This window comes from Tachyglossus aculeatus, chromosome 16, assembly GCF_015852505.1.
Source record: "Tachyglossus aculeatus isolate mTacAcu1 chromosome 16, mTacAcu1.pri, whole genome shotgun sequence".
Lineage (NCBI taxonomy): Eukaryota > Metazoa > Chordata > Mammalia > Monotremata > Tachyglossidae > Tachyglossus > Tachyglossus aculeatus.
In genome coordinates, this window is record NC_052081.1 from 302,041 (window position 1) to 324,380 (window position 22,340).

The 22,340-nt window shown below is 54.2% G+C and overlaps 1 protein-coding gene across 5 annotated transcripts in view; it reads right to left on the reverse strand.

The window, feature by feature from the left end:
* Positions 1–22,340, reverse strand: part of SPAG17 (sperm associated antigen 17) — a 94,843-nt gene that overhangs the window by 44,445 nt on the left and 28,058 nt on the right. For all 5 annotated transcript variants that reach the window (XM_038758574.1, XM_038758573.1, XM_038758572.1 and 2 more), the window contains exons 4-7: positions 9,591–9,722; positions 3,226–3,421; positions 1,493–1,687; positions 240–421 (exon numbers count right to left, since the gene is read on the reverse strand). In XM_038758574.1, coding sequence (XP_038614502.1) covers positions 240–421; positions 1,493–1,687; positions 3,226–3,421; positions 9,591–9,722 — 705 coding nt within the window. The remainder of the gene's footprint in view (positions 1–239; positions 422–1,492; positions 1,688–3,225; positions 3,422–9,590; positions 9,723–22,340) is intronic.

Here is a 22,340-nt window from a genome sequence, read left to right on the forward strand (position 1 = left end):
CCAGGCAGCTGGAAACCTGTGGGACCCCTGCCCCAGAGAGCAGCGTTTTCCTGAACCTTTTCCTCACCAGACCGATTTGGAGTCCTGCCTCTCACCCACTGGGAATCGGAGATTGGAGGGGCCACAAAGACCAGGAGAAAAGATTGGTCTAGAGGGAGGATGAGGGGTCCGGTGGGAGGCAGGCGCCAGGCAGCGGGGTGGTCAGAGGAAAGATGGCAGCTGCTGAGAAGTTTGCTCACCAGCATCTCGCTGTTGGTCCAGTCTGGAGGTAGGTGCTCGGCCTTCACCAGGTGGTTCAGCCTGGCCACTTCAAAGAGGTTGGTTTCAGGGTTCCTGTTGTTCAGAATCGGGTCCAGGTACTTCCAGAACTTCGCTAGCTCTTTGCAGATCTCCTCCTTCCTCTGTTCTTCAGCTTCTAAGGCTGCTGGGCACAGTCCATTGTTAAGTAAGATGGACTGATATCGAGCCCTGAAGGCAGCCAGAGGGCAGGGAAGATCTCGGGGCCTGTCAGCTGCCAGGGCAGCAGGACATTCCCAGAACAGACCTGGGGCCAGGAAATTGGCTCCCGCCACTGTCCCCTTCCCCCACAGTCAGACCATCAATCAGTCAATCAATCAATCGTAGTTACTGAATACTTACTGTGTGCAGAGCACTGTACTAAGCACTCAAGAGAGTATAAAATAATAAAGTAGGTAGACACATTCTCTGCCCACAACGAGCTCACAGTCTAGAGGAGTCTCTTCTTAGGTGGGCAACAATGAGCTTTCAGCCTGCAGAGCGACCCCTGGAAGGCGAGTTGTGGAGAAGGCATCTATTCTCTCTCAGAAGTCCAGGTCCGGGGCCAAACGCACCTGCGGTTAGCTGGACAGAAACCTCGATCCCCAGAGTCCTGGGCATGACCAGACACGACCACTGATTCAAAATCAGGGAGAAAGAGATCCCTAGTTCTCATTCCTGAAGCCCCTCTTTGACCCAAGGATATCCTTCCCTTCCAAGCATTGAGCCTTACAAGGGCACCCAGCACTGCCTGGGGTGGGCAGACAAGGGACACCTGCTGATAGCAACACTTCAGCAAGTGTGGCAGCCACAGCACCTCTCCACACCTGCTCTGCCAAAGTAGGGAAGGACCATGGGGCTGGGAGCCGCTGTGGTGTGGGACACAGGCTTTTTTTTACCGTGGTGTGTTAATCACTTACTATGTGGAATGCATGTGCTGCCTCACTAGGTACCAGTGCTGGGATAGGTACACAATGATCAGATCCCTCGGAGATGCTGCTTGGGATGGGGGTCGGGGGGAGGGGCCTTCTCTCCCTGTAGCTGCTGAGAGGCAAAGGCCCTTGGGTGGTGGGAGGCCACATGGGCTGGAGATTCAGGCAGAAGAGAGGCTCGGATAAGTGGGAGGTCACGGGGGTGGAGTTGGGGCTCAGGAGTAACAACCATAAGCATTCAGCTAATACTTTAAACAGCCAAACCCAAAATCTTAATTGCGTACCCTCTGGCAGAAGAAACGGCTCTTGCTGCAGGCTAACCATCGCCAGGTGGGCCCGCATAGCTTCATAGTTTTCTGAAGAAATCTTAATGATGCTGGAGACCGAGACGCCCAGCTCTGCAAGGACAGGCAGGATCTGGGGGTTGTGAAAGCCCACGACGAGGACATAATGCTGGGCACCATCGTCTGGCTCATCATCTGTCCACGGCAGCAGGAGGGAAACCGAACGTATTGTGAGAAGACAGCAGTGGCCTAGGGGCCCACCACGTGAATGCAGCAGCTGTCTCAGGAGGGGTCTCCTGGCCGCTGGCTTCTCGTGCCTAAGGCAGGCTGACAACTGGTGAAATTTGTCGTGTAATGGAAAGGTGAGTGAAGTGAAGCATGGATGATTCTGTTGGGAAAGGGCCTGTTGGAGGGAGGTGGGAAAGGGCTGATGGTCTTAGAGCTGCTTGGGCTTTAGTGCTGTGTTAAATTCCAGCCCCAAGCTCTTTGTCCAAATCTTCAGTGACAATGCCTGTCTTTGCTCCTCAGGAGGAGAACCTTCTGTGCCCCAGGGCGGGTGCAAGCCTCCGGCCCTGGAGAGGGTGGGAGAGACCCAGGGCAGTTTTGATGGGGAAGAAGCCCCAACTGGGAGGTCCAGCACCGGGCTGCCTCCCAGAAAGGGAAGGCTTGTAGGTGGCAGCCGGATAAGACACCCAACTGTGAGCCGGTAGCTTGAGTGCTTACTTGTTCCACTTCCATTTTCCAGTCTGTCTTTGCACCCTTGTAGGAATTTTGCTCCCCAGCTCTTTATCTGCCTCATGGTTCTGAGATATAAATAGGAGCTGGCTGACAGGGCAGAGCCCCTCTGGACACCTGGGGTTTGAGCGGCACTGAGACTAATGCCCTGACCTGCTGGCAGTCCGGGGAGTGAGGGTTCTGTCTCCAGCAATGCTTGGTCTGAGTTCCAGCTCAGTCCTCCCAGCCTCCTCTGCCCAGGTTCTTGCTTGGCTGGGGTCTGAGGGGGTGCTGGAGGTCAGTGCCCAACCCCCGGGCAGCCTGGCATGCACTACACACAGTTAGTGCTGCCAGCACGTGGCCCCCTTTCTTCCCCAAGGCCGCACTCCCACCTCCAAATTCTCCTCCTAGGGGACCACCTCCCTCCTGCCCTCCCCTGGAGCCTGGTGGCGACCTAAACAGGATGGTCTTGCTGAGGAAAGAACTCCCTGGAAGGGTGGGGAGGGGGCTGCCCCAAAGTTCATCATACTTGAGGGTTCCAGCACTACAGGGTCCTGGAAAGCCACAGAAAGTGAGGATCTGAACCCGGAATTGGGACCCTGAACCTGATGGAGGGGGCTAACTCAGTGTCACCAGAAGCAGGGTGGCACACCTGTGGGGGTGTTGCCCACTGGCCCCTGAGGCTGTGCCTCCCTGAGAGGACTGGGTGGGGCCCGTGGGGGGCGGGGGGGGGGGGCTCACAGGGGAGAGAGGGAATGGACTCTGAGGAAAGCGAGGTCCTGGGACCCAAGCACTGGCACAGGGGCCACCTTGAGGGAGAGGAAGAAACACCCAAGGGGCGGTTCCTCTCATCATTCCCTCCCTTCCCTCACCCAACAGCTCCCGCCTACGTGCCTGCTCTAGGCCCTGAGACATGGCTCCCAAGAAGCCAGGTCGCAAAGCCGGGCCTCAAATGGACTCTATTGGGGCCAGCTTTTGGTTGACCTGGCGGGGAGGGGTGGAAGATGTGCTGTGCTGACCAATGTACTTGGTGCTCTCCTCCTCCTCTCCGCGCCGCTTCAGGTGGGTGCCCTTCTTTCCTGGGAGTGCTGCTGGTTCGGATGGCTCCTTTCCCTTCCCTCCTTTGCCGCCCTTGGCACTCGAGGGTGGTTTCTCCTTGGCAGCTGGCTTCTGCTGCCCCTTCTCCTTCTCTGCCTTCAGCTTGTCCTCGGCTGCCTGCAACACAAAGGACCGGTCTTTCCCCTTCATGACCCCCTCCCCTTTATCACAAGCCGGTGGGAATGGGGCCATGGGGAGCAGGCTCGGGGCGAGGAAGTGGATTTGGGATCTGGACAACAGAATGAGGACCCTCAACGAGAGCAGCACAGGGAGCAGTCACTGTCCTGCAGCCATCTCTCCCATTGCTCTGTAGGGGGAACCCAGGCCAGCAGCCTCTATAGCCCCTGGAGTCTAGCTCTGAGGCTCCCATGAGGCCTTGCCCCTAGATTGGGTCAGACCAGGCCTCAAACACACCCACTGGGCTGGGAAAGTTCAACTCTGGGCCCCCAAGAACAGGGAGTGGCCACCACCCTAGTGCTAAGTCATTTCGGGGAATGGTGGGGAGGCATGGGGGCTGGAATTCAGGAGACTGGCCTGACAAATGACCTCAGGCAAGTCACTAAGAAGAGCCTCCTACAGGCTTTGGCAAGAGGCTCTGATAAGGCCAGAGACAAGCGCCAGGCCTGCCCTTATTAAGCACACAGCTGATGGGATGGAAGTAGTTTCAGCCTCATGGACCCCAGAAATGTCTCTGGCTGGCAGCCACAACCTGTGGAGGTGGAGCCCACATGCCAGCGGCCACCATGTCAAGCAGGAGAGTGTCACTCTGAGAGGGGACAGGCCTCCAAATGCTGGTGGGGAACTGGACTCTGAGGGGAGCTTGAACTACATGAGTGACCAAGATCCAAACCCCAGAGGGGAAGCTCATCAGCTCCCTTTTTTAAAAATATCACTTTATCAAGTCCTTACTATGTGCAAAGCACTGTTCTAAGCGCTGGGGAGGTTACAAGGTGATCAGGTTGTCCCACGGGGGGCTCACAGTCTTAATCCCCATTTTACAGATGAGGTAACTGAGGCCCAGAGAAGTTAAGTGACTTGCCCAAAGTCATGCAGCTGACAATTGGCGGAGCCAGGATTTGAACTCATGACCTCTGACTACAAAGCCCGTGCTCTTTCCACTGAGCCACGCTGCTTAAAACAGTGCTGACCTCTGACCTTCAAACATCATCAGCTGCCCAGGGTCATTGATCTGAAGCCATCTGTGGATCCCTCTGGGCTGGTATCCAGTGATGTGACAGCACCCTCTCCCTCAGCTTTGTGACAGGAGGTGGCCCTGGTCTGGTTTGCTAATAATGGCGTTGGAATTACTAGGGTCTCACTTACTATTGTGTTCTATCCAGCACAAGGAGACAACCCCTCTTCCAGTCCCCTAGTGAATGGCCAAGGCCAGGTTCCTGTTGCATTGCCTAGCAGATGGAGACAGCCCTTAGGTCTTGCCGTGAGGAACGACGTGAAGGGCTCAGTGGAGGAATCCTTGGTTTTCAGGGTTTCCAATTAGTTTTCCAGGATAGCTACTCCACAATCACCCAACTGGACAGTTCAGGGAGTGTGACACTGAGACTGGACAGTTCATGGATCATGGCAGTGTGACCAGTTTCTCTGTCTACACTGCATTTGATGACTCTCAATTTCTAAACATATTTTAGCAAAGCAATGCCCAAGAAATATACGGTTCACTTAGCCCTACCGCAACCATCATGGGAAAAAATCAAGATACACTGGCCCTAACCCTGACAAAATGATCTCAGGGTTTAGTATCGCAGTCCTTCCCGACAATCCCGACAGCCAATAGGGAGGCTCTTCCCGGTGTCTCCAGTGGCCGGGTACCCTGGCCGACCCCAGTGATGCCAGTGGCCATCTTATCCTTCTTTCTTCAGGATCCCACACCCCTGATCGCACTGCTCTGGCCAAGCCTGGGGGAGGAGGGGTTGGGGGGTTCTGCCTACCACCACCTGCTCCTGCCCCTCAGTACAGGGCAGGGAGCTGCGGGACCACTCTTTCTCCTCACCATTATTTTTGGGGTCTCCTAAGTCTGGACTCAGTCAGACAACATGGTTCTCATTCTGTGGACAAATAGGATTAGCCCCATTCACAGACACCCAAGCCCAGGGTTTATTCCTGCTCTGATTTCAGCAACCCCACCGCCTAGCCCAGAGTCCTGATTTCTCCAGGCAAGGAAAGCCCAGAGGGTTCCAATCAGCAGGGGGCCCACCCTTTCTGGGGCTGAGCTGACCTCTCCCCACAACCAACCCAGATTCCACACACTTCCGCTGCTTCATCTCATTCAATAGTTTCTGAAGCCTTTAGCCACCACCAAGTCAAAATTAACCAGCCTGTAATTTCCTGGTCCGTCCCTATGGCCTTTCTTTGGAAACCAAAAAATGGTCCTCCGTTGGCCAGCCGCCAGCATTTGGGGGTTTCTTCTGAACTGAGTTGGAAAACGTCTGTGAGAGCTGCTCCAATTTCTCCTCTTTCTTCCTTTGTGCTCTTTGTGGTTCCTGGCTCTGGGCCCATAGTATTATCACATTTCAGAGCCTTTAACGCAGAGTGGCTGGAAAAAAACGGTTTTTAGCCCTCTGCCCTTGATTTCCTCCTGCTGAACTTCTTTCTCATCACCCTGTCTGAGTTTCCGAAAGGGCAACTGTCCCCAAGGGCAGGCCAGCCAGAGGGGAGAGGGCTCTGGAGCTGGAGTGGGACCTGGCCAGGGCAGGGTCAGTAGAGCCAAGGAGGTGGCCCTGTCCAGGGGCCCCAAATTTGCTGGAACTGGGGCCAACCTGAACACCCTGCTCCCATACTGCTCTGGGGCCGGAATTCCCCCTGCCTAAAGGTGCAGCTGCAGATTGGACACCGTGGCCCAGGGAGCCCAAAGGCGTGCCCTTGGCCTCTGCGAGCTCAGGACCTGCTTGGAGCAGTAGGCAGCTGGTGGGGGTGGGCAGCTCCAGGGAACTGGGCCACACCAGGCCCTATCTGCCGGGGAGGCCACCCTGAGGCCACCTTGAGACCCACGGCAGAGGGAATGAGCAGAGGACCTGGAGGAGTCCCAGGAGCATGCTGGGGTCGGGCTCACTGAAGGCCGCAGAGCCCCAGGCATTCCTGAGCAGGAGGGGATCAGAAAGGCCAGACAGATGGGGCTAGAGACCCCGCCTGCTTTTGAATCCCTTTCTCTTTGCCTCTCGAGGGGCCCTGAAGCTGTCCTTCATGAAGCAAACAAGAAGCAAGTGCCCATTTCCCAGGGTTCATGGTGCAAGGGCCGGCCTGTCCCACTACGCCATTTTGCATTCACATCCCCCTTCTCATTTTGAAGGTCAAAGAATCACAGACCAGGACCTGCAGCCCTGTGCCAGGCCACTCCCGCAGCTATTTGTCCATACGCACTTCCCCGATCTCTCCCACCATTACTTCAGCGGCTCCATCCTCTAAGGCTCTTTGTGTGGGTGGGAGGAGGGTGCTGCATTTAGGATGGGGTTGTCCCTGCCGGGCCACAGAAACTGCAGGGTGGCCACATGCCATGGCAGGAAGAAGTGTCCCGACCCTCTGCACTTCCCATTGCAGCTAAGGGGCTGGTTTGGTTCTGGTGCGGCCCCTGGGCCACCTGGCATCCTGCTTCTGCTCAGCTCGCCGGGTTCCCACATGAGGTCAAGGAAGGGTCAGGAGCAGGGCACACTCCCCTAGTTCCCTCATCTGCTCAGCTGGAGCAGGTGTCTCTTTCTAGGCTACAGACTCAATCCGCTTCTTTCCGAGCACTCTGGACTCAACCGCTCCAGTGAAGCTTGGCCACGTTGCCTAACTGAGCCTCATCAGCAGCCCCACACGCCTGGACTGTGTTGGTGCTCGGCAGGCTCTCCGGACAAGGCTGGACCCCAGGCAGAGCTCATTGACTCATTTAGCTCTCCGTCAAACGGGCACCATGCCGGGCCCCACACTGGGAGGCTTGGGAGCCTAATCTAAGCAACCCATCCACCACACACTGTCTTGGAACTGTTGGCTCTTGGGGCTCCTGGAGCTTTGTTTAATTCATGGCCGATGACTGTTTCCCAAAAGGGGCCCTCCAACAGGGCTCCCGACTGTCCATTAAATCTATGCAGCTCGGGCTCACTGTCACAGCTGTTGCCACAGGTCTGGAGCAAAAGCACTGGGGCTGCCAGCCATCCGTAAATTCTCTCGATATCTGAACATACTGTGGTGTCAGCAGTGGACTTCAGGGTGCAGCGGCGGGCATCGCCGTGTGAATTGAAGGATGGTTGACCACCCAAGGCTCATTCCCTTTTCAATCCCACCTTAGAACAGCAGGGTTCAGCAAGCAGATGCTGCCATCCTGGAATTCCCATTTCAACTTGGGCACAGAAAACTCATTTCGTAAAGTGTCAGTGATCTGCAGAAACAGAGTGGTCCCTCCCAGAGAAATGCAAAGACACATGCGTGAGCGCGCGCACACACACACACAAACACACGCAGACACACAAACACTCTCACTCTCTCTCTCTCAAGCCTGGGGAAAGGAGGCCCTCAAAATTCTAGCCTCAGCTTTCTACACTCTCTGTTGGATTTGGGTGTCCAGGGAGCAGATATAGCTCTGCCCAGCACTCTCCCCAAAGCCCCCTAACCCAAGCCCCAACTGTTTCTAGGGCTTCCAGAGTCCAAGTTGGGTGATGGGGTGGTGAGTAGAAAGGGACAGAGGAGGACAGAGAGAGAGGGCACTTGTGCATGTACATGTGTGATCTGTGAGAATGCCCAAGAACGTAAGACCAGGACACCTGCCAAGACCCTCTCCAGGACTTCATGCCATTCCTGGCTCAGTCCAACACACTCAGACCAGGATTCTGTTCCCCAGCAGAGTCCCCCAGCTGGAGGTTCCTCTGCGGGGCTTGGCTGCCGCCAATGGAACTGACTTTCTGGCCCGAGGACAGACTCTGGCAGTCCTCTCAAGGGTCTATCTGCCAACATCTGTTATTCCTGTTTCCCCAAGCCCAATCCCAAAACATCTTCAACTCCACTTGGCAGTTCAGTTCGGTTCTGTAAACAGAAGCCAAGGGGGTCTGAACGTGGCCTTATCAGCCAGGAGCCTGTCTGGCTGTTGGACAATCCTCTGCCTTTGGAGCAGCACAGCTGTCCTTCACACTGGAAGAAGATGCGGCCACGGATGCTGCCTTGGTCCATCCTGTGAGAATCACAACCCCAGCACCAGGATCTGCCAGGATCCCACTGGTTGCCCCAGCGTTGGGGCGGATTCACTAACAGAAGTGTGGATGATGAAACTCCCGGTGCCAGCTTTAGAGAGGATGGCCCCTACAGTGTTAGCGAGACCCATGCCTGGCCAAATGGCCACTGCCAGAGACTGGCCGAAGAGGGGCTCAGGTGTCAGAGCCAGAGGCGGGCAATCCCGGGAAGCAGCCAAAGGGACTCCAGGTCACCCCAACTGGGCAGACAGAAGAGCAAGCATTAGGCCTGGGCAGAGCCCCACCAGGCCAGGCTAGACACCAGGGCCTACTGGGTGGGTAGGTGGTGCCAAGCAATTAGATGTGGGTTTCTGCTCTTTGGAACTGAGATACTATTCCACTCCAGATGATTGCTCCTTTCGATATGACTGCTGCTTGAGGTTGGCCCAACTCCCAACTTCACTGAACTACTTTAAGCCTACTTTCGATCAGCTTAGTGACAACCCTCTTGACTTTGCCCTCTGGATCCCTCAACCACCTGGGGCCTCGGGTTCTGATGTGGGGTGGAGCCACGTAATCTGAGGGTGTTTCGGTAGAGGAAGAGCCAGGTCTCTGAGGGGCGGGGGGTGCCCCGAGCCTGACCCTGAGTGGAATACAGGAGGGAGGAGCAGAGACGGCCCACCAGGCAGGGCAGCAGATGTGGTCCTGGTGCCCACGTGCAGACCAGCAGCCTGTGGACAGGCGAAGATAGCTCCTTGGAGCCTCTGTCGGGGCTGACTGGGAGTAGCGCCCTAACTGGCACTCAGGAGGCTCTGATGGGGCTCTCTGGGAGTGGCACCCCGGCAGCCCCTAGGCAAAGAAATGAACACTTGAAACCCAGGTGGGACCAAAACCTAGCTCAGTCTGGGCTGGAAATGCAGTTGGTCCATCCACCGCCACATATCTTCCCACCAGACCCACTCCCCGCCTCAGACCTGGGTGAAGCCCCAAAGGCCTCCCTGACTGATGGCCAAAGAAATGGGTGCTGGCAAGCCTCTTCCATGGGGCCACCCCCAGTAGGAACAGACATGGAAGACACCTAGCAAGGAAGGACCAACCCTTTGGCCTGCTCCCCAGTCCCACCACGGTACCTTCAGTTCAGCGGCCCGGCACTCCTGATCCTTCTGCTTGACACACAATAGCTGGAATTTCAGGAGTTTCCCAATTAATGTTATGGAAAGTTTCTCCCCTGCATCCAGAATGGCCTTTGCTGCATCCAACACCTGAAGGGGGAGAGAGAGGGTGAAAGCGGGGTGATTAAGAAGGCAGTGGAGCTCTCCTCTGGCCCATTCTGGCAGTGCTGACAGGCCATAACAGTGGTCTGCATCTTGGAATCCATGATTCATGACAACACAGCCACACTGTTGGCCAGAAGATTTCACAAGATGCCACAGTGCCATGGAGAGCTGCTTTCTCTCCCCATGCTAGGCGAATTGGGCTCTCTAGCTGCCAGCATTTTTTCCAGACAGACAGACAGACAGACGGGGCGCTGGCCATGCGGATGCTGGCTACAGATGACTAGCGGGGGTGGGTTCTGGAGGCCATTTGGGGAACACAAAGGAATCCACTTCAAGCTGAGGAAAGGCTGTTGTTGTTTTTTAACAAAACTGAGAGGCCCCAAACCCATCCAACTTCAACTCATTCTGCAACTCATTAGTGCACTCCAAACAAGCCCGGGCCAGCCAGAGGAGGAGCGGCAGCAGTGGCGGAGGCAGCAGAGGCGGCGGTGGTGGCAGAGCCAGGGCCAGAGCCAGAGCCGGGCTCTTCCTCTGGGACATCCGAGCTCAGGGCGCCAACCCGGAGGGAAGACAAAGACTCCACAGGGAGCATTCCCCTGCAACATTTAATGGGGGTTCTGTTGGCTTGTACCCTAATTGGGGTAAAATAAGGCCATTGAGTTTTCCGTGGGTGACGACAGTGCATGGAGCCTACAGCTGCACTGTCCAGATGTGTGGCACTGACAGCCTGCTTTATGGCTGTTTTTTACAGCTTGTTTCCACTAAATTGCATACAACCCACTAACATCTGGGCCCTTTTCCTCGGAGCCCTATAACCACTTTATTTACTGCAAAATAAATAAAATAACATAAAAAATACCGTAAAAGTTGTTATGTGTTTCTTTTTATTCCTGCTGTCCCCCTAATAAAGTTCACCTAGGTAGGAAGCCCTGTCAAAAGGCCATGCAGCCAGGGCATTTTTCTGCTCTTGTTTTGAAGCCAGCCCCCAGCTTATTTATAACCCCGGGATGAATTAGGTGCGAGGAAAGGGCTCTGACGGGCTGCTCTCTCCCTGGAGCCGGCACACTCGGACACATATGGTGTCAATTTCAGCCGCTCGAGTCGAGACAATGGCCCGGTGCACCGTGCCGCCTGCGCCAGGGAAGGTCTCAGCCGGGTCCACCCTCTGGCTGCATGGTCAGCCTGGATGGCCTCATGGCTGGCCCAGCTCCCTGAGCCTCTTCTCTCCAGGAGTGAGCCAGATTTCACCTGGAGATGCGCTGAGCTCCTCCCAATCCAGGAGGCGGTCCCTCGTGAGCTGCCCCCAGTGGTGGGGGGTGGGGCGGGGCATGAGGCAAGGGGCAGAGGCCTCAGAAGCGATTCTCCTGTGGCCCAGTTCACCTTGAAAATAAACAAGGGCTGGACCATGGTCTCTCGTTAGTTGCCCCAGCGGGGGAGGATCAGAGTGACTGAGGCCAAGGGAGTGGGGGCAATAGAGGAGAGGGGGCTGAAGGGACGGGCCGGAGTGGGGAGAGGCATCAGACGTCAGAAGCAATTCCCCTTTGGCCCAGCGCACCTTGAAAGTCAATGAAGGCCAGAGCGGCGGAGACCCAGTCGACATGACGCACCAAATCCCATCCACCTTCACAGGGCGCTTGCTAACATGATTTAGAAAAGGTACATGACAGCGAGGTTTCCTTGGAATTGTAAAACACAGAGTTCACCTGCCAGGGCCCCCTAAGACGACCGTTTAATGACGAACAGACCCGAGGTTCACCGGAGACGGAGGCGCAGCTCCACCACCGAGGCCTGGCCGCCCGTGACGGATGCTCACGGCTGCTTGGAGGCAGAGGCTTGAGCTTCTCAAGTCCACTTGGCAGGCCACAACCCCTGTCTCCTTCCCGCCCACCCATCTTGGAAAAGACACTGCTCCCGCCCCTCTCAACACCCCTACAACCAACTGCCCCCGCACGTTCTCTTCTGTAACTAGCACTTACCATCATGTCTCCGACCCCCGTTTCTGGTCTTTACTCTCTATGGGTTTCCTGCTTTCTTTCCCCCTGTTCCCTCCCCCACAAATCCTCCCCTCTACACCCACATATTTTTTCCTTTTAATTGGGGTTGATTATCTGTTGTGGCAGTGACACGTTGGGGAAGGACACGGGACTGGGAAGCGTTTAGCCATTCTCCAAGCACAGCTTTGCCAACAACTAGAGGAGGGAGGGAGGGAGACAGCTTAGCCTCTTGGGCCCTGCACAACCCATCCCAGTACCAGGCTTCTCTTGGCAGGCCTGGTGTGGTCTCATGATGATGTGCCACATCCCATGTGGACCGGGCCTCTGAGCCAGATCCATTTTTCCACGTGGAACAGCACCCCTGATCCAGTGCTGGAAGCAGGAATCCTTGGCCTGGACCTGCAGTGGGCAGGGAAACCTAGCCCCCCACAAAGAGAGGTGTGGCAGCAGCTGGCACAAGACAGCGCCGGGTAGCATGGGGCATCATAGGGCTCGGGGGTACAGGAAGAGCTGATTTTAGGAACAGGCCTGACTCTCCACCCAAAGCAACCTGGAGAGATGATAGAGGGGGAGGAGACGGGTGGTCTGAGGTGAACTGTCCAGGAAAGAGGAGGCAAGAGGACTCAGAATCCTCAGCTCTAGGGCATATGATCTTGCCCAGTTATGATAAACAGTGTTTGGGCAGATTCGGACAGGAATTGGCTACTTGCCACCTAAATACTGCCTCACTTGGCAAACCTTGAAGCATCTGCCTCCCAGATGAATGTCTACAAAGTTGGAGGCAAGGCGGGCTTGGGAAGGGGCTCGGTGGGCTTGGGAAGCCAAGGACTCACCCTCAGACAAGAACCAGCAAAGGCAGTTGCTGGCAGAATCCCTCATTAGGAGGGGAGGCCTGGAGGAATCCCCTGGGCTCACAGCTCTGAGATGTGACGCTCCAAGAGTCTCCCAGGCCACTGCCTAGTGACAAAGTTTCATTTCCGCATCGCTGCCTGCCTCAAAGATAGTTGACTACTATAGACACAAAACAAGAGTCTGTAGTCTGTGGAGGGTGCTGGATTCTTAAAAATTAGCACTGTGGCAAATACCCCAAAAGACCTCTCCTCTTAAATCGGATTGGCCCTCATGGCAGTTCACATGATCCCAGGCCAACATGTGATTCCAGGCCACAGAGGAAGGACTAATGAAGGAGAATGCTCCCTGTCTCAGAGGCAGGAAGTCCAGACAGTTCTCCTTGAAGGTGGGGGCTGCGCTCCTCACGAAAATCGTGGTATGGAACCAAGCCTGAACTCAGGCCGCGGGCATGCGCACAACTGTTCCTTCAGACACCAAAGCCCTGTGTGTCCAAATGAAAGCAGATGGGGATGGGGAGGAGGGGGAGCACCTTCCCTAATTTGGTGACAGAGTTCATTCATTCATTCAATCATATTTATTAAGCGCTTAACAACAAACTAGACACATTCCCTGCCCATAGTCTAGAGGGGAGCATTCTCTCCCTCTCCCAGCCCAACCCCACAGGGAGCAAAAGGCAGGTGCTGTGGTAGAATCAGTGGCCTCGCATAAGGGGTCTGTCCCAGAATCCTAGAGCCAGAACAGGGCACTGGGCACAGACTTTGGGTCTCAGGGTACCAGCAGCAGGCAGGGCTGGTTAAGCACCAAGCAACCAAAAGCCTAACTGCCCACACACAGCCCTCTCGATTCAGCCCTGAACCCCGCGACCCCATTCTCCACCCCCTGCACTCCCTGCACACATCCCCTCCGACCCCCCGCCCTGCCTCTCGTGAGCCCTGTCTCACCCCCTGCCCTCACTGGGCTCTTCAGTTGCTCCCTGCACTTCCGCCATTCCCCCCCACTTCCGATAAAGGTGTCACATGAACAATCCAGCAGGCCACCAGAAACACTCATGTGGGTGTGCCTACCCGAAGCAGAAGCCCAGCTCCTTTGCCAGCATTCTCATTCTAATAAGAAGCTGTATTCAGATAATAATGCATCTCTGATATGATCTGCAAAGCCCTTCCACTTGACCTCAGCTTCATTTGGGCTCCACATGGCTGTGGTCAGCCCAACCATTACCTGTTTCCAGCGACTGGGAAAACACTAATTTCTTTACTTCATTCATTCATTCATTTGTTCAATCGTATTTATTGAGCACTTACTGTGCGCAAAGCACTGTACTGAGCACTGCGGTAGATACAAGATAATCAGGTTGGACACAGATTATGTCCCACATGGGGCTTCAGTCTAAATTCCCACTTTACAGAGGAGGTAAATGGGGTACATAGAGGTGAAGCAACTTGCCTAAGTTGACACAGCCTACAAGTGGCAGAGCTGAAATTATAACCCAAGTCCTTCTGTGTCTCAGGTCCATGCTCTTTTCACTAGGCCATGCTGCTTCCCAGAGTTGCAGAGTAGCATGTGTTGTTACATGGGGGTGGTGGGGTAAATAGGTCTTGGTCTTTCCCCAGTGGGCAACAATAAGTGCTGAAACTCCGAGTAACAGGCACCAGGCAGTGATGAACAGAGATTCTGCACAAGACACAACCCTGACAGCAAACACATCAAAAATACACCACTATCACCATTAACCCTTCCAACCCTATGATCATCTCCTTCATCATCACCTACATCATCACTAACACCACCATATCCCACTCCTCAAAAACCTCCAACAGATACCCACAGAAGCAGCGTGGCCTAGTGGAAGGAGCACAGACCTGGGAGTAAGAGGACCTATATTCTAATTCTGGCTCTGCTGATTGCTCTGCCAATTGCTAGCTTTGTGACCTTGGGCAAGTCACTTAACTTCTCTCTGCCTCAGTTTCTTCAACTGTAAAATGGGGATTCAATACTTGTTCTCCCTACCACCTAAGACTGAGAGCCCCATGTGGGACAGGGATTGTCTCCGACCTAATTGACTTGTACCTACCCCAGCACTGAGAACAGTGTTTGACACATAGTAAGAGCTTAACAAGTACCACAAAACATACAAAACAATCTTTGCTGCATCAAGCAGAAACCCCTGGTCATCAGCTCTTTCCCTTCTTTTCCACTCTCTTCTCCCACTACACCCCAGCTCTCACTCTACATTTCTACCAAGTTCACCTTCTCACTGGGCCTCATTCTCAAATCTCCTGTCTCTGACACCTAGCTCCTGCCATTTCTCCTACCTGGAGCTCCTCCCTAAAACATCTGCTAGATGGCCCCATTTTCGAAGTCCTCCTAAAATCCCACTCTTTCCAAGCAGCTTTCCACAATTAAGTTCTGTTCCCTTCAAACAACCAATGGTACTTAATGACTGCTTGTTATGTGCAGAGCACTGTATTAACAACCACCTTGAGCACCTACACATATTCTCAACAAATCTTAAATGACGCAGTATTTAACCTTCCAAAGTTCTGCTTTCAACTGCCAGAGCATTTGTGAATACCTTGAAGCGGCCAGTCTTCCCCTGAGGGAAGGGCCCGGCTCTGGTTCTCTTCCTCAGGGGAGCTCTGCCCTGCCCTTGGTCCCAAGCTGGGCCCTCAGCAGGTGACCAGTCAACTGTTGGTGGCCCCATATCTACAGCAAATTCTCCAAACTATCAGGGCAGGAAATCCAACCTGAGGGCCAAATGGGTCTCTGGCTTCTCCTCTTGCCACTGTCCTCTGGGCAGAGAAGGGTGGTTAGGTCCACAGCGGAGGAGAGAAGAGGCTAAGCCCAGATCCATTCATTCAGTTGGCAACTCTTCAGCCCTAGTGAGAAAGCTCTGCCAGAGGAGAAGGTGGTCGGTGATGAGGGCCAACGCAGTTCCCTCTTTTGAGATGCACCCTGGGCACCCTGACCCTAGTGCAGAGTCCAGGGTTGGCTGCCAGGGAGACCCACAAGGAAAAGGATCCCAGCAGTCACCTGCTGTGGCCAAGGAGGGGCCATCTTTTTTTCCTTTCTTTTTTATTTTAAATGTCATTTGTTAAGTGCTTACTATGTGCCAGGCACTGAACTAAGTGCTGGGGTAGATACAGAATGGAGTAATGGACAGAGCACAGGCCTAGGAATCAGAAGGTCATGGGTTCTAATCCTGGCTCCATTACTCATCTGTTGTGTCGTCTTGGGCAAGTCACTTCATTCCTCTGTGCCTCAGTTACCTCATCTGTAAAACAGGGATTGAGACTGTGAGCCTCAGGTGGGACAGGGAACATATGCAACCCAATTTGCTTGTATCCACCCCAGCGCTAAGTACAGTGCCTGGTACATAGCTCTTAACAAATATAACAATTATTATTTTATTATTATTATTATTAATAACCAATATAATCAGATTGGACACAGTCCCTGTCCAACATAGGGCTCAAAGTCTTAACCCCCATTTTGCAGATTAGGGAACCGAGGCACAGAGAAGTTGTTACTTGCCCAAGGTCATCAAGCAGACAACTGGTGGAGCTGTGATTAGAACCCAGGTCCTTCTGACTCCAAGGCCTGTGCTCTACCCACTAGGCCACACTGCTTCTCATAACAGAAGTATGGGAACAAGCCCGTTTGTTGCCTTGATAGCCAAAGACCCTCGGGGGTTAACTTGAGGTATGGGATGAGGCCGCGAGGGGGTGGACAGCCCCTGTTCTGGAGGAAGCTGGGCATTTGGGCCTGGAATTCCAGAAGGAGCTGTGAAGCTGGCCCTCACTGCTTACTCTGATCGGCAGCACCCACCTGCCTGCCTGCCTGCCAACTGCCATTTCTGCTCTCATCGATCCAGCTGACATCACCACCCTGCACCGAGCCCAGCTGGGGCCCCGTGACAGAGGGGAGATGGTGGGGGCAGGAGGCGGGGGAGAGAAAGAGACGGGGGTGTGGGGAGGGGGCAGGTGCTTGAGGGCTGGGATCGCTACGAGGCTTGGCCTGCCAGGGTTCCACAGGCTGCCCCCACCCACCCCGCGATCCTGAAGGCTGAGAGAGAGCTGTCCAAGAGAAAGGCTTTTAGAGGACTTGGGAAGATAGGTTATTGTCCAAGAACATGGTGGGGAGAAGAATTTAGTCACGCAAGGGAGTCACAAGGAAGAACATGGAAATCTCAGAACCTCAGCTGAGGACCAGCTGGAATTCCTACAGCAGAGCAGGAAAACTCTGACTCCATGAACTCCTTCAGGGCCCTCAGCTGCCCCTAGTGGGTGGGGCCAGGGGAAGGGAGACTCTGCTGGCTTTTGACAGTTGTGGCAGCAGTCTTTCCTGGCTCTGCCTTGGCGCCTGCCCCTAAGCCACTCCTGATCAAGTTCTGGTGCCATGGGCTGAGGCTGGGCCCACACCAGCCCCTGGCAGGGCCACCGCATTTTGCCGCATCCCGAGAAATCTGGCTTGCTGATTGACCCACAGCCCAGCTTCTGCACTATGGGCCAGGGCCAGGACAGCAACAGCTAGGGAAGAAGCAGGCTGGCGTGACAGACCAAGACTTGGGCCAAATCAGGGCTTAGCCAACTGCCCGGCTCTGGCACAGGGCCAGGACCATGTGAGATTAAATGCGCGTTAGAGTCGGCCCTCTGTGCTGCCGTGGCTACCGCTACATCCTTACGCTGAGCTGCCCTGCCCCCGGCCCACCAGACCGCCCACCCCAGGGATGGGTCCGCACAGCGGGGCCTCTCCCTTGGATCTGGCCCCTGAGCTCTGGTGAGGAATAGCCTCTATGGAGCTCCTTCCTCCCCAGCGTCCCCGTGTGTGGAGGGTTGAGGATGCCCCAGTCCTTGGCATCCAACTGGACTTCTGGGAAATTCTGCTGGCCATGGTCTGTCCCTTCTTGCTCTGTCTGGCCCGCCCACTGCTGCGGTGGCCCGCCCCACTGCTGTGGTGGCCCTGGTTCTGGCCAGGGACCAGACCTGGAGGAGTGGCAACCACCCAGTCTCTGGGGGCAGGAAACCCTGCACCACTCATAGTCTCAGCCCAGCAGGACCCAGGCAGGCTTATGACACCGGGCCAGGGAAGGACTGGGTGTGCCTAGCTGCCTCCCTCTGGGCTCCAGGCCCGAGGAGTAGGGCAGCACAAACTTGCTTGTCAACGCAAAGAGTGGAACTCTCATTCTTTGGGGTGTCTACGAGACTTGCACCTAGGAGGAGCCCGAGAAAGGGGCTCAACCTCTACATGTTCGCCCCCCGCCCCTCAACCCCAGCGTGGAGGTGGCTGGGGCCAGGCCACTGCCAGGAGGCCTAAATGGTGATGAATCCCCAGAGCAGTCGTCTCCGCAATCGTTCTCAGCTGCCCACGATTACACTGCTATCCATCTCCTGACAACGTCAGAGTTGCAAAGTAATCCGGTCATTGGACTCGCACATCTGCACTGAAATGAAATAATATTTGGCAGTGACCAGGAGTCACTGAAACTAAATAAACAGCCCTTTTCAAGACTGCATAAAAGTCAGTAACACAGTAACATATTTGACAGGGATTAAGACCTCTTAGGGGTTTTGAGGAAGTTTCAGAAGCAGAAATAACAAATATGGAGCAGGTAAAACAAAGATTCATGTCATGTTCGACGTACATATTGGGAAACGGGAGAAACTCCCCGAGGGAGCTGTGCATTTTGGACTCCTACCCTGGCTCTGTGCAATGGCCCGGGGCTCAGCTGGCAATCCCGAGGGAGGAGGAAGCCGGCGCCCGCTCTTCCGGACCAGGTTAAAGAAGTGCCCGGGGTCAAAGTAGGGGAATTGATCACAGCCACATCCAGACCCCTGGACTCCCAGACATCATCATTCCTCCTCTCCACCCCCAACCTGGCTCTTCCACCTCTTCGTGCAGCAACGCCAACTGGACCCAAATTGTCCACATCCAGGCTCTACAGGCCATTTCGAGGGTCTGGGTGTAGCCACTTAGGACAAAGGAGAAACCTGAGACCACCGCCCACCACACACATTGTTCCTGTCAGAGTGGCCAAAGCTAGAAAATGGAGCCATGACAACCTCTCCCCCAAACAACTGGAAAGATGAGTCTGGCTGGGAGGGTCTAGTGGTCTGGTCACGGCTCCGGGCAGCAGGAGCCTGGGGTTCCAGGCCTGGGTCTGCAAGTAGGAGAATGCCTGCAGGGGCCCAGCCATCAGGGTCCCGAGAACTGAAAGACAGCTGGCTGACATAGATGGTGGAGATCGGGTCATGGCGCTCCAACACAGCGATGGCACAGGGCTGGCCTCACTTTGGCCAGAAAGGGGTTTTGAATATGACTGAAAGCTCATTCTGGGCAGAGAACATCTCCACTAATTCTGCTGTATTTAACTCTCCCAAGCGCTTAGTAACACAGCTCCTCTAACGTTAACCTTCTCATTGTGCCTTGATCTTGCCTAACACTGTCAATCCTTCACCCGTGTCCTGCCTCTGCCCTGGAAAGCCCTTCCTCCTCAAATTCAACAATTATTCTCCCCCACTTCAAAGTCTTATTGAAGGCATCTCCTCTAGAAGGCCTTCCCTGACTCAGCCCCCAATTTTCCTCTTCTCCCATTCCCTTCTGCGTCACCTTGACTTGCTTCCTTTGTTCTTCTCTGTCAGCCCCACAGCACTTATGTACATATCTATAATTTATTTATATTAATGTCTGTCTACCCTGCTCTAGACCGTAAGCTCGTTGTGGGCAGGGAATGTGTCCATTTATTGTTGTATTGTACTCTTCCAAGCGCTCAGTACAGTGCTCTGCACACAGTAAGCGCTCAATAAATACAACTGAATCAATCAATACTAGGTATTCAGTAAGTACTCAATGAGATGCAGCATAGCCTAGTGGATAGAGCAAAGGCCTGGGAGTCAGAATGACACGGGTTCTAATCCTGGCTCCGTCACATGTCTGCTGTGTGATCTTGGAAAAGTCACTTCACTTCTCTATGTCTCAGTTACCTCGTCTGTAAAATGGGTATTAAGACTGTGAGCCCCAGGTTTCCACCAAGGACGGCGTCCAACCTGATTAGCTCTGTACTAGCACAGTGCCTGGCACATGGTAAGAGTTTAACAAATACCATAAAAAGGTACCATTTATTAATTGACTGAAATACCTGTGGGCCCTCTGTGACGGACTGCCCCACCCACTGACATGTTGGCTGTCCCACGGGCCCCAACGGAAACATGCCTGCCTGAGGACTCCTACTGTGGCTCCAACTGGAGTGGTTCATTCATTCATTCATTCAATCATATTTATTGAGTGCTTACTGTGTGCACAGCACTGTACTAAGCGCTTGGGAAGTACAAGTTGACAACATATAGAGACAGTCACTACCCAACAACGGGCTCACAGTCTAGAAGGGGGAGACAGACAACAAAACAAAATATATTAACAAAATAAAATAAATAGAATAGTAAATATGTACAAGTAAAATAAATAGAGTAATAAATCTGTACAAACATATATACAGGTGCTGTGGGGAGGGGAAGGAGGTAGGGTGGGGGGGATGGGGAAGGGGAGAGGAAGGAGGGGGCTCAGTCTGGGAAGGCCTCCTGGAGGAGGTGAGTTCTCAGTAGGGCTTTGAAGGGAGGAAGAGAGCTAGCTTGGCAGCTGTGCAGAGGGATTGGGGGCATTCCGGGCAAGGGGGAGGATGTGGGCTGGGGATCAACGGCGGGACAGGCGAGAATGAGGCACAGTGAGGAGGTTAGCAGCAGAGGAGCGGAGGGCGTGGTCTGGGCTGTAGAAGGAGAGAAGGGAGGTGAGGTAGGAGGGGGCGAGGTGATGGACAGCCTTGAAGCCGAGAGTGAGGAGTTTTTGCCTGATGCGTAGGTTGATTGGTAGCCACTGGAGATTTTTGAGGAGGGGAGTAACATTCCCAGGGTGTTTCTGTACAAAGATGATCCGGGCAGCAGTGTGAAGTATAAATTGAAGTGGGGAGAGACAGGAGGATGGGAGATCAGAGAGGAGGCTGATGCAGTAATCCAGTTGGGATAGGATGAGAGATTGAACCAGCAGGGTAGTGGTTTGGATGGAGAGGAAAGGGCGGATCTTGGCTATGTTGCAGAGTTGAGACCGGCAGTTTTTGTTGACAGATTGGATGTGAGGGGTGAACGAGAGAGCAGAGTCGAGGATGCCACCAAGCTTGCGGGCTTGTGAGATGGGAAGGATGGTAGTGCTGTCAACAGTGATGGGAAAGTCAGGGAGAGGGCAGGGTTTGGGAGGGAAGATAAGGAGTTCAGTCTTGGACATACTGAGTTTTAGATGGCGGACAGACATCCAGATGGAGATGTCTTGAAGGCAGGAGGAGACACGGGCCTGAAGGGAGGGAGAGAGAGCAGGGGCAGAGATGTAGATTTAGGTGTCATCAGCATAGAGATGATAGGTGAAGCCATGGGAGTGAATGAGTTCACCAAGGGAATGAGTGTAGATAGAGAACAGAAGGGGACCAAGAACTGACCCATGAGGAACCCCTACAGTAAGGGGATGGGAGGGGGAGGAGGAGCCCACAAAAGAGACTGAGAATGAGCGGCTGGAGAGATAAGAGGAGAACCAGGAGAGGACAGAGTCTGTGAAGCCAAGGTTGGATAGCATGTTGAGAAGGGGGTGGTCCACAGTGTCAAAGGCAGCTGAGAGGTCGAGGAGGATTAGGATAGAGTAGGAGCTGTTGGATTTGGCAAGCAGGAGGTCATTGGTGACCTTTGTGAGGACAGTTTCAGTGGAATGTAGGGGAACAGAAGCCTGGCCCTGCCCACCAATGTGCTGGTTGTCCCATGGGCCCCAGCGGAAACATTCCTTCCCCATGCTTCCTGCTGCGGTTCTTACCAGGGTGCAGACTTCAGGTGGGGCCGAACAGCTTCTTTCTGAATGAGCAAAAAGACCTTGATGCTGCAGTGGTTTCTTCAGTCCTTGCATGATCCGCCCAGCTCCCCTCAGTCTATCTTGTTCCAGGTGGCAGTGAAGGACCTGAAAGCTGTAGTCTGTGCGGCCTCCACTCTGCCTTTGGACCACATCATGTTCTAGCCCCATCTATGTCTCCTTAACACCCTACCCCTCCAGTCAGCTTCCACTAGAGGAACCCGTATTCCAGCCAATACTTAAAAAGCTGTCTGTACTGCCCAACTCTACAATGCCCTGTGAGGCAGAAGGAAAAAAAGCCACCGCTCCCAAGACCACAACTCCCTTCAGCCCCTGGCAGCTCAGAGCAGGGGGCAAGAGAGAAGAGGAGAGTGAGAAAAGGCGGAAGGGGATTTATATTAATTAATTCATTTATTCAATCATATTTATTGAGAACTTACTGTATGCAGAGCTCTGTATTTAGTACTTGGGAGAGCACAATACAACAATAAATAGACACATTCCTTGCCTACAACAAACTTGCAGTTTAGAGTCTACAGCCTATACTCTCCCACTCTAGACAGTACACTTGTTGTGGGCAGAGAATGGATCTGCTAACTGTTGTACTGTACTCTCCCAAGCACTTAGTACAGTGCTCTGCACATACTAAGTGCTCACTAAATACCACTGATGATTATGATGAAGGGAACTTGGAGAGCCGAAGTCGGGGCTGGGGCAGCTGGGAGTGGAGGCCAGGCCTGGGTGGGGACTTCAGCTTGGTAGCAGTGGCCAGATGTGCCTCCTAAAATGTGGCTGACAAGCTCCTGCCTGGTCCCTGTTCCTGAGCAGCCGTCTGGTGGGGCCATGGCATTCTTCTGTAGGTGGGAAATGGGTCTGTAAA